Here is a 16,067-nt window from a genome sequence, read left to right on the forward strand (position 1 = left end):
TATGTCTGTATGTCTCTGTATGTTTGTTTCTGTATGCCTGTATGTGTGTCTGTATGCTTGTATGTCTTTGTATGTATGTTTCTGTATGTATAAGTCTGTATGACGGTATGCTTTTGTATGCCTGCAAAAAGGGGTTGTAAGACACACTAAAGGGGGAATAAAATACACTAGAGCACAAAAGGGTTGGGGGGCACCAAAATGCATTTTCGCCTATGTAGCTAAAAATCCTAGCACTGGCCCTGTTTGCACTTTATTGCAAATATGCACAGAAGGTGTTAAGGAAACCTGCACCTGGCCGTTAAATGCATCTTCAATTGATTATGGGATGTTTTAAGTTTCCAGATACAGTACTTATATTTAGCTCTAGAGACAGATCTTTAATACAAGGGCTGCCAGTCATGAATTATCACATCTCTGGTCCATGTAAATCAACCTGAAATTACTGAGTAAGCTTCAAAGACGTGTCATCCATGCAAGTTGCCTTTTGCTCTGTATTTATGCCTCTTGATGCAGATTCTGTATCATACATCCCACACATGTCTTCTGTTCCTCTTTTCTATTTGCTTTTCCGTATTTTAGGCTTTGTTCCTTTGGCTCTCATTTGTAAGGTGTTTACTTTTCCTAGTTCCAAATATTTCCACAATTATATATATATACAGGTCATCACTGGTATTAAGTAATGTACTATTGGAAAGCATTAGCAGATCTTCAATTTCACAAATACCAAGTGACCTCTTGTGGTTCTCTATTACGGTGTCTTTTCAAATGTGTTTAGTAACAATACATTCTAAAAATATAGTAGTAGTAATGTTGATATTTTATTTCTATGATCACTATTTTCCATGTTTCTATAAAGATCACCAGGTCTAGAACGGTCTATATCATAATAGTAAAATAAATAGCTCCAGGGTAATATGTGCTTGCAATGGCCAGCTGGCTGAGTGCCAAGAACACTTTAAACCTGTGTGAATCTAACAGAATCATAGTGATTACATTGTCAGTCAGTAAAAAAAAACTCCATATATCTAGAATATTAAATGTAATAAAAGAGAATAAAGAAAAAAAATCAATGTAAATATGCTATAGTCTTGTGCATGAGATAGAGTAAAATATATTGATTTAGCAACACTACGGGCTGCTCCAGATTAAAAATCATTCCCTTAAATTTCGATGCTTTTGTAAATAAATATATATTTTTTTATTATATTATTGAAATAAAGCTGTTATAGATTAGATATTACGGATTTATTCAGTAAACTCCAAATTGCAGTGAATTCAATTCTGAATGGCAAAATTATGGCTAAAATTGCTCATCTGGAGAAAGAGGTTAAAGGACCACTATAGTCACCCAGACCACTTCAGCTCAATGAATTGGTCTGGGTGCCAGGTCCCCCAGGTTTTAACCCTTCAGATGTAAACATAGCAGTTTCAGAGAAACATGTTTACATAGCAGGGTTAATCCAGCCTCTAGTGGCTGTCTTCATGACAGCCGCTAGAGGCGCTTCTGCGACGCTGGATGCGAAAATCACATTCTGCTTGCTGAACGTCCATAGGAAATGCTTTCTATGGACTGTTTAAATGCGCGTGCGGCTCTTACTGCACATGTGCATTCCAACCACTCAGGAGCTGACGTCATTGTCCTGCTGTTGTTTTTCTTAATAATTCACAGATCATATAACACAAGAAGCAAATTCATAATATCATGCCACTGACAATTGCTCTGTTCTGATTGTATTCTACTTTACAGAGTACAGCTGGAAGACCAGACCTAGAGGATTTGGACATGTATGCCAGTTCCCGGGAACAGCGTTTTCGTGTCTTTGCATCACTGGAACACGAAGGCCAGTTGTACATGACTCCGAGAGATTTCATAGAATCTGTTACTACTGATGAACCAAAAAGCAAGTGAAATTTATGTTCTATATAACTTATAAAAATATATCCTGATACTACCAGTTGCTGTTGTCTTACGAAACTGGAATGTAATTTAGATCAAGAACACAAAAAGAAAAAGAATGAGCAAAAATGAAAGGATTCACAGATACACTCCTATTTGGGGGGGGGGTTACCTCGTAACAACATTACAACTTCAAAACATGTTACTGAGTGTATCAGTAGAGATGGATACAAGGGAGTGAATGGAACAGTAAATTTGTTTTAAATAATTTGCAGAAAAAAATAAAAAAAATAATAGTAATAATAAAAGATTAAAACTTAACTTTTAATCAAATTACTTAAAAGAAAATATATAAAAATAGCACTTGTGAAATATCACCTAAATGGTGCGATTTAACATGGATGTAAACTAGTCAATCTTGAAGAAGTTAGTGCTACATGTAAGTAAAAGTTGTTACAGGTCTTCTATACGTAACTGGAAGCAATCAGAGTTATATTTTGGTAAATGAATTACCTTAAGTAAGTATTAATAAACATAAAAATGTGGATACCCCCACTAATGACCAAAATTCTGAACAAATATGCTATAAACTTATGGCATGTATAATAGATATGTATAGTTAATACTAGTGCAAATGGAGCTCAAGTGAAACCTCCCCTGTGAGATATCACCTAAATGGTGAGTCTATATTTAGTTGTCTAGTGGAAAGTATAAACTTTTATCTGAATTCTGCTTTCAAACAAATGCTAATTCACATGCCGGTGAGGTAGCTCAGGAAGCCTGTTGAAAAATGCAAGGTCACAAGGTCATCTCAGCCCTTCGTCCTTCCGAGGTCGATAAAATGAGTACTATCAACTGGTGGGTAATAATAACATCTATTACTATTTAGCTGCTAATTTGGTTCATTCCGAGAGCATGCGCTGAAAAGCGCTTTGAGTCCCACTGAGAGAAAGGCGCTATATAAATACTAGTTATAGTTATTATATTCACCTAAACTGTGCTATTGCAAGTAGATATTGACTCAAGTCAATCATCTAAAAAAAAGTATTTCTGAAAATAAATAACTACAGATTATTGACTGGTATATAACCTTTCTGAATCAGCAATCCAAGATCTAGTGAATCATTCCACTTTGCTAAATCGCTATGTGTGCGGGTAGCACAATTGTCCTACAATGAGTAAGCCCATCTTGGATTATGGAGGGCAATATTGACTCAATGGGGAACTGCTGACCTGTGATAGATAATATAAAATGAACAAAACAGAGCAGAGTAGTTCATGTGTAATTACGTACACGTGGAGGGCATTTTGATATTGTTCCAATAATTCATAAATTATGTTTGCTTTTTCTCTTTAGATGCTAAAAATTGGAGGTCACTTTCAAAACAAGTGAGTATTGAAATATATATTATTACATGTAATTTTAATATGTATAATGTACACTGATCTTGTAGGTTCCCCTCATTCTGCTAAAACAGCCCTGGTGCATTAAGACATGGACTCCACAAGACCTCTGAACATGTCCTATGGTATCAGGCACCAAGACATGTGCAGCAGATCCTTTAAAGGGACACTCCAGGCACCCAGACCACTTCTGCTCATTGGAGTGGTCTGGGTGCCAACTCCCACTACCCTTAACTCTGCAAGTGTAATTATTGCAGTTTTTCATAAACTGCAATAATTACATTGCAGGGTTAACTCCACCTCTAGTGGCTGTCTATTAGACAGCCACTAGAGGTCACTTCCTGGTTTCTAGCACAGGAAACCTGTGCTAGAGCGTCGCTGGACGTCCTCACGCTGTGTGAGGACCTCCAGCGTCGCTCAAAACCCCATAGGAAAGCATTGAAATGTTTTTTCAATGCTTTCCTATGGGGAGACGTAATGCGCATGCGCGGCATTTCCGCGCATGCGCATTAGGTCTCCTCGGCCGGTGGGCGAGATCAGTCTCGCCCACCGGCCGACACAACCACAAGGAGGAGCGTCGCGGAGGAGGAGACAGCGGCGAGGGACATCGCCGCTGTCCCATGTAAGTGACTGAAGGGGTTTGGTGGGTGGGAGGGAGAGGGACCCTCCAGTGCCAGAAAAACGGATCGTTTTTCTGGCACTGGAGTTTCCCTTTAAGTCCTGCATGTTTCAAGGTGGGGCCTCTATGGATTGGGCTTTGGTGTTCCCTGACATCCAAAAGATGCTCAATTGGATTAATATCCGGAGAATTTGGAGGCCATTGCAAAACCTTGAACTCTTTATTATTTTCCTCCAACCACTCCTGAGCAATTTTTGCAGTGTGGGAGGGTGCATTATGCTGCTAAAAGAAACCGCATCAGGGAACACCATTGCCATGCAGCAATTTCTAGGTAGGTGGTGAATGTCAAAGTAGCATCCATGAATTCCCAACAGAACATTGCCCAGAGCATACCACCGTCTGCGCCTGCCTGCCTTCTTCCCATAGTGCATCCTGCTGCCATCTCTTCCCCAGGTAAATGATGCACCCACCCAGCAATCCACTTGATCCAAAAAAAAAAAAAACATGATTCATCAGACCAGGTAATCTTCTTCCAATGCTCTGTGGTCCATTTCTGACACTCACATCCCCATTGAATTGGCTTTTTGCGGTGGACATGAAGGGCACTCTGACAGGTCTGTGGCTATGCAGCCCTATACACAGCAAATTGCGATGTTCTGCCATCTTTCTGTCATTGCCAACATTAAATTTTTTTCAGCAATTTGAGCAATAGTAGCTCTTCTGTCTGATCGGCCTAGACAGATTAGCCTTCGGTACCCACGTGCACAGGCGCTCATGACCCTGATGCCGGTTCATGGGTTGTCCTTCCTTGCAACACGTTTGGTAGGTACTAATCACTGCATATCGAACATACCCCACAAGACTTGCCTTTTTGGAGATGCTCTGACCCGGTCATCTATTTGGCTCTTGTCAAAGTCACTCAGACTCTTATCGCTTGCCCATTTTTCCTGCTTCCAACACATGAAATTCAAAAAGTGACTGTTCACTTGCTGCCTATTATATCCCACTCCTTGACAGGTGCCATTGTATCAATACAATCAATGTTATTTATGTCACCATGAAAGTGGTTTGAATGTTGTGGCTGTTCAGTGTATATATATATATTGACATTATAAATGGAACACAAGCATATATATTAGCACAAGTATATAAACTGTTATACCTATGTTGTTTGAATTGAGAAATTACTGTACAATTACAGATGTTACTAAGATCATGCTTTTCCTTATTTGGGTCAGGTGACACCTTGCATTTAAGCCACACTGGGCCATGCAAGACTTTAATGTCAAGCACTAAGACATGCATGTTATGCTATTGTAGCTGCTGCCATTAACACCTTAAGGACCGCGGACGTATGAAGTACGTCCGACAAAAAACGGTCCTTAAGGACCGCAGACGTACCTCATACGTTCGCGGCTAATTTGATCGGTGGAAGTGATCATGATCACTTCCAGCCGCTCTATGAGTATTGCACGATGCCTCGATGACGAGGCATCGTGGAATACCCCCCCTCAATTCCGGACACTCGAGTGATCGCTCCCCCCGGAGCGATCACTCCCGGGTTGCTGCACATGGCGCCCGGCAGTGCAGAGCAAAGCATCGGAAGCCATCAGGCAGGCTTCTGAAGCTTTGCCTGCATCAGTTAAAGTTTAAATTTATTTATTTTTTTAAATTACATTTATTACTTTTTAAATAAAAATTTACCCCTGCCCTCCCTCCCTCTTCCTCCCTTTGTACTTACTGATCGCTGCCGTTCCCGCGCCATTCTTCTTCTGAGGTGGACTCTGTGGGCCCAGACAGTCCCCCCTCTGCAATTTAGGACCCCCAGGGGCCATGTGACCGTTCTAAACCAACAGGTGTCCACAGTGCTGCCAGCAGGGGGACTGCCTGAACTGACAGGCAGTACCCCTGCTGGTGGAAAACGTTTTTAAAACGTTTTTAAAAAGTTTAAAAAAATAAAGTTAATACAATTTAAAAAAAATATATATATGCATATATAAAATTTGTATATATATATCATATATAACGTCATACTAAGTGTATTTTTATTAATATATACATATATTAATATAAACATACTTAGAGTAAAACTACACACGTGTATATATATATATATATATATGTTTATATATATATATTACTATATATATTGTGTGTATATATATATATTATAAAAATAAATAATAATTAATTAAAATGTAAAAATAAAAATTATTACAATTTTTTTAATTATATATATATATATGTAATTTTATTCTAACTGTATTTTGATATTAATATATATATATATATTTATATATATATATATATATGTATATCCCCTTATCAAAATAACGATTGTTAAGTACATCCGCGGCAAATAGGAGCCCTGGATATACCTGGACCGGCAATCCGCGGTGATCCCGGTCAGGGGGGACTGCCGGAGACCCCAGCAGTCCCCCTGCAGCAGCTTCGGCTACCCCTGCCCTCCAGATCACCATGATCACATTGCCGCAATAGGACTCTAGGAGCTGCCAACAGAATGACTGTCTGAGCTGTCAGGCAGTCCCCCAGGCAGCTAAAAAGTAAATACATATATATATTATACATCGTTTGTGACTAAGTGGCTACTAGAGAAGACTGGACATACACCATTTTGAATACCCTGGGTTGTCTACATTTGAAACATGGTATGCCATGATGGGATTATTTCACATTCCTGGGCTACCATATGGTCTCAAAATGCAACACAGACCAAGCAAACCAATCTGGCGAAACTGATTTGGGCAAGCCCTATATTGACCCTGTAACTTTCCAAAACACTATAAAACCTGTACATGGGTGGTATTGTTATACTCGGGAGACTTCGCTGAACACAAATATGAGTGTTTTAAACAGTAAAACTTATCACAACGATGAAATCATCAGTAAAAGTGCAGTTTTTGTTTTAAAAAAAAACAAATAAAAAAGCTAAGTTTGGCCAGCGTTTGTGACTAAGTGACTACTACAAAAGACTGGACATACCCCACTTTGTATACTGTGGGTTGTCTACTTTTACAAATGGTGTGCCATGATGGAGTTAATTTTCATTCTTGGGCTGCTATATGGTCTCAAAGGCAGTATAGGCCCCGCAAACCTGGCAAATTTTATTTGACCCCTGGAAGTTTGCAAAAAACCATAAAACTTGTACATTGGGGCACTGTTGTACTCGGGAGATGTTGCTGAACACATATTGGGATGTTCTTTGTCAGTAACACATGAACTGAGAATCCGTGCCTAAAGTACAATGTGTGTGAAAAAAACACAAAGAAATGACTACACATAAGGTTGATAAAGACTGGTGGTAGAATTAGTGCATGAAAAGTGTTAAAATACCACTATTTGAAATACCCTAGAGTGTCTACTTTTCAAAAATATATGGTTTGATGGGGTAAATTACATTGCATGATGACCACCTGTGAAAATTCCAAGTTAAAAAACTGGAATGCACACCCTCCAAATAAGGTCTTTTAGCCCCAGAGAACCTGACACACCTATTCATGGGGGGTATCACTGTACACAGGAGATGTTGCTGAACACATATTGGGGTGTTCTTTGGGGTGTTCTCGGTGCATATATTCGTAAATTGCAATGTGTGTCAAAAAAATCACCAATTATTATTTTTATTTTTTAAATTTGGCATAGATTGGTGGTAAAATGGTTGCATGAAAAGAGCACAAAAAAAGTCAAAATACCCCAAGTTTAATACCTTAGGTTGTCTTGTTTTAAAAATATATACATGTGAAGGGTTATTCAGGGATTCCTGACAAATATCAGTGTTGCAATGTAAAAACTAAAAAAAATGCTTTGGAAACAGCAAAGTGCTACTTGTACTTATTGCGGTTTTTGGCGGTTGTAGATGCGTAACAGATTTTGGGGGTCAAAGTTCGAAAAAGTGGTTTGTTTTTACATTTTTGCATCATATTTTATACAAATATTTTATAGTACATTACATGTACTAGAAAGACCATTTAACGGTGAGAAAAACGGTATATAATATGTGTGGGTACAGTAAATGAGTAAGAGGAAAATTACAGCTGTAATACAGGAAACGGTGCACATTTTATAAAAAGGAAAATAAGGTAGTGTTATCAATTGTGAGTCAGGGCATTAGGGAGAAAATACATACTTTGTTCAGCTAGGCAAGCTGACTACACAAGAGTGAAGACATAAAAATAAAACGAACAAGTTGTACAAAGACTAAACTCTAGTCGCTAAGCTAAACACATTTTGAAGGAGCATTGGGTATGCAAACTAAGATCATGCTAAAGAGTGGAGCAATGTAAATTTATAGGCGAAAGGCTAATAACGAGAGGCTAATATTTAGAGTCCCCACTCGGACAAGATGGCCCCTTGAAAGTAGGTCACTAAACATATGCCTGTGACTCTCAGGCAGAGTCCAGGCAGGCATAATAGGTAATTCAAGCCTCCTAAGATGCAGCAACGAGCAGTGACACTGCAGCCCCAGATGGTATCAGGAACCAACTCTCAATGTCCACCGGCTTCTCTCTTCTTTCCAGGGAGACAGCCGCGAAATTCCAGGCGTCAATGTTGTACTCCGGAGCGTGGACCACAGGCGATTGCACCAAGCTTCAGCAGGTGGGCACTGAACCAGAGCTCTAATCAGAGGTTGAACTGCAGGAATGGGTAGGGCAGGTTGCTCCCAAATTAGCTGGCATATGGCATCAAACTTGCGCAGAAACTCTACAGTTTCCAGGGGTCACCTGCTCAGCATATGTGTCTTTGCCGTCGGCCTTCAAGAAATTTGCCCAGGAGTAATGTGGAGGTAAGTGCTCGCACTGGCTCAGAGGGGGGGATGAAGGGCACTGTGTGACCACAAGAGAAAACACCCAGGCTGTCCCAAATGAAGAGATCGTCCACTTCTCCCGCCAGTGAACTACCAGGCCGCAACAAGCTGGGGGCCGCTGCTGCCTGTTAGAAGGAATGTCGGTGCTGGAACTCACTGCAAAGTCTCCCCAGCTGTACCAGCTTAGGGTACCAACATGAGAAAGTCCAATAGTAGGGACATTTTGTACTATATACAGTCAGGTCCATAAATATTGGGACATCGACACAATTCTAATCTTTTTGGCTCTATACACCAACACAATGGATTTGAAATGAAACAAACAAGAAGTGCTTTAACTGCAGACTTTCAGCTTTAGTTTGAGGGTATTTACATCCAAATCAGGTGAACGGCGTAGGAATTGCAACAGTTTGTATATGTGCCTCCTACTTTTTAAGGGACCAAAAGTAATGGGACAGATTAACAGTCATAAATCAAACTTTCACTTTTTAATACATGGTTGCAAATCCTTTGCAGTCAATTACAGCCTGAAGTCTGGAACACATAGACATCACCAGATGCTGGGTTTCATCCCTGGTGATGCTCTGCCAGGCCTCTACTGCAACTGTCTTCAGTTCCTGCTTGTTCTTGGGCATTTTCCCTTCAGTTCTGTCTAAATCAAGTGAAATGCATGCTCAATCGGATTCAGGTCAGGTGATTGACTTGACCATTGCATAACATTCCACTTCTTTCTTAAAAAACTCTTTGGTTGCTTTTGCAGTATGCTTCGGGTCATTGTCCATCTGCACTGTGAAGCGCCGTCCAATGTGTTGTGAAGCATTTGGCTGAATATGAGAAGATAATATTGCCCAAAACACTTCAGAATTCATCCTGCTGCTTTTGTCAGCAGTCACATCGTCAATAAATACAAGAGAACCAGTTCCATTGGCAGCCATACATGCCCACGCCATGACACTACCACCACCATGCTTTACTGATGAGGTGGTGTGCTTTGGATCATGAGCAGTTCCTTTCCTTCTCCATACTCTTCTTTTCCCATCACTCTGGTACAAGTTGATATTGGTCTCATCTGTCCGTAGGATGTTGTTCCAGAACTGTGAAGGCTTTTTTAGATGTGTTTGGCAAACTCTAATCTGGCCTTCCTGTTTTTGAGGCTCACCAATGGTTTACATCTTGTGGTGAACCCTCTGTATTCACTCTGGTGAAGTCTTCTCTTGATTGTTGACTTTGACACACATACACCTACCTCCTGGAGAGTGTTCTTGATCTGGCCAACTGTTGTGAAGGGTGTTTTCTTCACCAGGGAAAGAATTCTTCGGTCATCCACCACAGTTGTTTTCCATGGTCTTCCGGGTCTTTTGGTTGCTGAGCTCACCGGTGCGTTCTTTCTTTTTAAGGATGTTCCAAACAGTTGATTTGGCCACACCTAATGTTTTTGCTATCTCTCTGATGGTTTTTTTTTGTTTTTTTAGCCTAATGATGCCTTGCTTCACTGATAGTAACAGCTCTTTGGGTCTCATATTGAGAGTTGACAGCAACAGATTCCAAATGCAAATAGCACACTTGAAATGAACTCTGGACCTTTTATCTACTCCTTGTAAATGGGATAATGAGGGAATAACACACACCTGGCCATGGAACAGTTGATCAGCCAATTGTCCCATTACTTTTGGTCCCTTGAAAAGTGGGGGGCACATATACAAACTGTTGTAATTACTACACCGTTCACCTGATTTGGATGTAAATACCCTCAAATTAAAGCTGAAAGTCTGCAATTAACGAACATCTTGTTCATTTCATTTCAAATCCATTGTGGTGGTGTATAGAGCTGTTGTGCCTAATCATTAAATTCATGAAGCACCAATATCCAAAAACTAACAATTAATTACCTAATAAGGTTTATAACGATATTGGCGGGCACACAACCCAGTTCGGGATGAGTATCTTGGGCTATAGGAAAAAGAAACCACACAGAGACCAAGTTGCAGATAAGAATTCACACCACACTTTATTGTCCACAAGGGGACCCAATACAGAGTAAGCTTAACTCTCATTAAGTAGTTGCATGCATTCACTTCAAAACAGCTTAGTTTCTAGAAATATCAGCTTAAGTATACATCACCATTAGAGGGGCTTGGTTGTGTCCTCTGCACGACTGGGGAACTTTGACTGTCAGGCTTGGAGGGACCCTCTCTGGGAACAGCAGAGACCAGCAACACGCGTCCGCATTATAGGTGGGTAGTTCTCCAAGTGAGTGCCAAGTTTCTCCGTCTTTTATACCTTTTACCAAGTTTGTAACTTTTCCAAGATTTCTTATCAGTGCAGCCCAGCATGTATCTTGTCATGCACATTAGGTAATCAGTATGGTTGATCAGGCCAGTCATGACCACCCAAGGCCCATGCCAGACACATGCGGTATCTTATTCTATCTATGTCCCTACTCTTATCTTTCTACACATTGTTGGCACCAGATCCCTCTTTTCAGCACGTGGGCCTTTTTGGATATTGGCCAGACATGCTATGGAATATTTTATGCAATGTTATCTTAGTTGAATTTCTTAGTGCGACACAGTTTAAGCCAAGTGCCATCTTAGCTATCTATAATAGATTAAATTGCTCATTAGTGATCAATCTATCATGCTTAATTAGTTAATTGGAATTTTATCACAATTATCACAAGAGCCAAAAAGATTAGAATTGTGTCGATGTCCCAATATTTATGGACCTGACTGTATCACATTTAAATTGAGTGTAGTCAGGAGCTCATGTCATCTGCAACGTTTTAGTATGGCGACCAAGCCCTGTCTCCATTTAGTTATATTTTTGAACTTGCAAACAACTCAAGATTCCAGTTTGTAAACTCTGGTGGAAGAAACAAAAAAACGAAAACCAAAGTGTGCAATATAATCTATAGTTTTTATTTTAGTCCTTTTCATGTAAACATCATCATGTACTTCCTTTTTCCAGGTTTGACTAAACAAATCTAACTTTTCATCTGCCACACATGTTACTCAGTGTTTGGACTCAACAATTCCTTTTTTGCAAGTGTTATATCACTCAGATATTTAGTGTTTTAATGTTTAATTACTTTTTGTTCAGCATCTGATTTAATACTACTACATAAATGCATGTGTTTGGTTAGGGGCAACGTGCACTGAGCTTATATAAATCTTTGTTCTTATGTAGTTTGATTCTTACACATTCATGTTAGTTTTAAACAGAGGGGGAAGCCATACCTTTCATCAAATAGCACCTGGTATTTGAAGTTGGCAGGTGCTTTCATAATAAGCAATATGAGCACAAGAGGAGATGAGTGAGTTGTAATTTTTATAGATGCCTTATTAACTCATGCAATGTTGTTTTATAAGAACAAAACAAATCCACATGTAGAGGGACTTGTGTATGAGGACTTAATACTGTAGATCAGGGGTCAGCAACCTATGGCACATGTGTCATGGATGGCACTTGGAGTGCCTTTGTACGGCACTTAAGGCTACTAGAGCCAAACAGGCAGGGCCTATCAGGAGTCCTTAGTGTAAACAGAGTGGTGATTGCAGGTGGTAAAGGGCAATCCTCAATTTATGCATTGCAGTATTTAGAGGAAGTGATCTCAGATCACTATATCCCAGCACTGGTGAACAAAACCCCGCACTGGAGTAGAATAAGCCTCACACTTATACAAATAATAGAAACAGTCCACACAAACACAACACTATGGACTATCCACATACACACACAAACACACATATACCAAATCAAACACACAATGTGACATGTCATCCACACACAATTCCACAAGCAGCCCCTATACATAATGGCTATTGGAGTTACTAAATAACCTCAAATTCACATCACTGAATAACCCAGAACTTATAAACACAAAGAAATTGGTTATGTAACTACAATAGATGATTATTTTTCTGTATTTTTCCGTACAAGCTTAATTTCTTTTAATATATATGTTTGTATCCCTTAAGAATCTGGGTAAAAAAAAGCTCTTTTATTCTATTTCCAATCCCTTAAACCACTGTAAAATCACTCTCATTTTTAAATAATGCCGTACTATTTTTTTCCATTGCCACCAAGCATACTTTTACATATAAATCTCTGGTTTTATTAGTGTTTAGTATTAGTACTTTTTAGATCACTAATGTCACTGTGGAAACCGACATCTGTTCCATTAGCTGGCCATATAAATGTATAAATCTGAAAGAGCTGTTGATGGAATCCGAGACCTCTATCTACAGTGTATCTGTCCTCAGTTCTGTATATCAATAAGAGAGTGTTCTCTGTGCTGGAATTTTCAGTAATGTATCAGTTTCTTTAGATAAGGAGAGAGAAGCATGCCATAGTGCTTATTTCTCTTTTTTTGTTCACTGTGTGCATTGATGGCAGTGCAGCTACAAATGTGCATAAATATTAATGTTATATTATCCAAAAGAAAAGGACTGCCCACTCCTGGATGGTCCACAATTTGGGAATCTAGTTATCCTCATAAAGATTAGCCAGGTCTCATGAGATTCAGTTCCCCAAGTTTCTTTTAACCTTTCTGCCTTATTATGATGGGTGTTCGCACTCACAGCAGACAGAATGACACATTCTACCTACAATGCCAAAAGCACAATGGATGAAATCTGTTTTCAGTGGAGAGGTATCGGTGAATTGCACTGTCTTCCTCTCTCTGTGTTAACTGCAGTATTCTTTAACCTGTTGAGCTCTTTCTAGGAAAACAGCTTTGTCTTACTGATGCCTTTGTTATTGTAGAATAATTCCAATTGCTGTGTGCAGTGTTCACAACATGTCTTATGAAAATCCAGTGATCTGTTTCAGATTAAACAAACCATGTCAAGCATTGAATGTGCCTTCTTTCCAGTTATTTAGATCTTATAAAATAAAGAAAAAGACAAAGTTCAACTGCATGTTAAAACTTGTATTTCACTAAAAATATGTTGGGATGTGAATAATGTTATCTAAAACAGATAATAATGCTAAAGTGAATCTTTTGTGAAAAAATTAACTTACCTGAAATCGCTCCCATATACACCGAATACACTATGTATCACAAATATACATGTTGCATCCAATTTAAATTATAAAGATTTACTCACTTCTCCTCCATTCCAACGCAGATTCGTAGGTGTTTGTCACAACTGCACTTACCTGTAGGTCCCCCGCCACATCTCCACCTGCGGCTATAGCGGTCTCCTCTCAGTGCACGCCGAGGACTCCAGTCTGCCCAGCAGTGTGAGCAGTTGACCGGCACCCCTGCAGCACATGGATGTGGTGCCATGGCTCTCCACACCACGGCTCTCCACACCACGCCGCGACCCTTGGAAGCCCCAGCTGAAACCACGTGCGAATTCACTTTCACAAGGCGCGCGCGTGCCTGAACGCCAAGCTCTTAAAGAAACAGTGCATCTAAAACCAATAGAATGTGAGAGGTGGATACCTCTCCCCTATATAATCTCAGTCTATCTCTACCTCACTGCTCAGTTCTACTGTGCTTACTGTGGTGTTAACATCAGTGTGCCTTTCCTGCCTTGTTTGATTTATCTGGTATCTGACCCTCTGCCTGTTCTATCGTCTCTGAACCCGTGGCGCCTGACCTAACCCCTGGCTTTCCTTGACTACGAATTTGGTTTTCCCTTTGGTACTATGCCTTGGCCGATTCCTGCCTCCTGGACACCTCCCGTCAAATACGTAACAGACGTAACAGTGTTACTCTTCATGTAACGTGGCCATCCTCTGCACTCCTCCCAAAGTCTTCTTTTATTTACCTTGTTTGAGATGCATCCTCTTAGTTGCCAGCGTCAGAGCGGAGTGAGATCATATCACTCCGTTCCTATACTTACCTGGTGCTAGAAGCACAGGTTTAGGAGTTCCCATTGCAACCACAGTATATGTGCTGTGGTTGCTATGGGTGGAGAGCAGAGGGACCTCCTGTGGGAGTTCTTTTTTCTCTCCCTTGTCATTCAATGCCATGGCACATAGAGGCATTGACTGACAGCTGGGAGAATTTTTTTTTGTAAAAAAATGTTTTTTTCCTCCTGATATGTACATTTGCTAGCAAAACTGCCAGCACAATGTAAAGATATAACCTTATGCTCAATCTAATAGCAGGATGTGGTGCCACGGCTCTCCACACCACGCCGCGACCCGTTGGGAGCCCAAGCTGAAACCATGTGTAAATTCACTTTCACAAGGCGCCCGCGTGCCTGAACGCCAAGCTCCTAAAGAAACAGTGCAACTAAGCAGATATATTAAACAACGCAGTGTAATTTCTGTAGTCTACTTAGATTTTCAACATACAACAATGTTTTTGTATATTATTTGTGCACTAAGTAACATTTTATGATGACTTAAAGCAGCATTACTTTGTCTTAGTAAAGCTCAAAAATGATGAAATCACTTTAAAAACTTCCTTCCAAAATTGTAAATAAAAGTAGTGAAAAAATATCAATTGTGCAGACTGAGCTTTTTTTTCTTTCCAAACGCGTCAAAATATTTTGTAACTCTGCTCTCAGTTTACCGCGTGCCTTCGTTTAGTCAATTGATCAAATTGTTCTGTATCTGTTTCTTATGTCACAAGTGAAATGTTTCTTTATTTTAGGAGTTGACTCAGATGCTATTAGACACACCACCAGTTTGGAAAGGATCATCACGATTTTTCCGAACGCTTGGAGATAAAGGTACAGCTTTAAATCTGAGAAAACATAATACATGAATCATTATTATTAGTTTGATGATTAACATTTCTATAGATTGTTTACATTTTTTTGCTTTTCTCTTATAATTGTAACGTTTTGTTACCTTGTTACTTATTTTTGCTTTTCTTCCTCCGGCAGTATAATATTCATGTTTTATTGATGTAAAACCAGCTGTACCAAACATGTTATAGAAAAAACAACTTAGAGTGTAATTGTCCTTTGAAGTGTCTTGTTGCCGGTCTGCATGTTTGCAGTACCATTTTGTTTCCATAACAGTGAATTAGCAACATAAGAGGAATTGGTCAAATACCTGTTATTATAAGATACAGTATTGTGTCATTGTAGACTCTTCCCCCCCCCCCCCCCCCCAAAAAAAAAAAAAAATGACAGCTTTGACATGAATAGTCTCTGAAACCTTTTAGCATTCCCTTTTTTTCTGGCAGACTTTGCTTTGGAGATGTGATAACATGCGCTTGTGTTTCTGATCTGTCAATTGTTGGCAGGGCTAGAAACGCCTTAATTTGCAGTGTAAAAAAAGATGTCGTCTTGGACAAACACCTGAGCGAACTAATATCTGTTTTGCCTTGCCAAGAAGATGATGGACCTCAATTTGTT

At 39.7% G+C, this 16,067-nt stretch overlaps 1 protein-coding gene across 6 annotated transcripts in view; it reads left to right on the forward strand.

The window, feature by feature from the left end:
* The window catches only part of MICU3 (mitochondrial calcium uptake family member 3), a 184,916-nt gene that overhangs the window by 60,479 nt on the left and 108,370 nt on the right, over positions 1-16,067 (forward strand). For all 6 annotated transcript variants that reach the window (XM_063458052.1, XM_063458053.1, XM_063458050.1 and 3 more), the window contains exons 2-4: positions 1,748-1,901; positions 3,255-3,286; positions 15,356-15,434. In XM_063458052.1, the coding sequence (XP_063314122.1) occupies positions 1,748-1,901; positions 3,255-3,286; positions 15,356-15,434 (265 nt within the window). The remainder of the gene's footprint in view (positions 1-1,747; positions 1,902-3,254; positions 3,287-15,355; positions 15,435-16,067) is intronic.

This window comes from Pelobates fuscus, chromosome 6 (assembly GCF_036172605.1).
Source record: "Pelobates fuscus isolate aPelFus1 chromosome 6, aPelFus1.pri, whole genome shotgun sequence".
In the NCBI taxonomy this organism is placed as follows: Eukaryota; Metazoa; Chordata; class Amphibia; order Anura; family Pelobatidae; genus Pelobates; species Pelobates fuscus.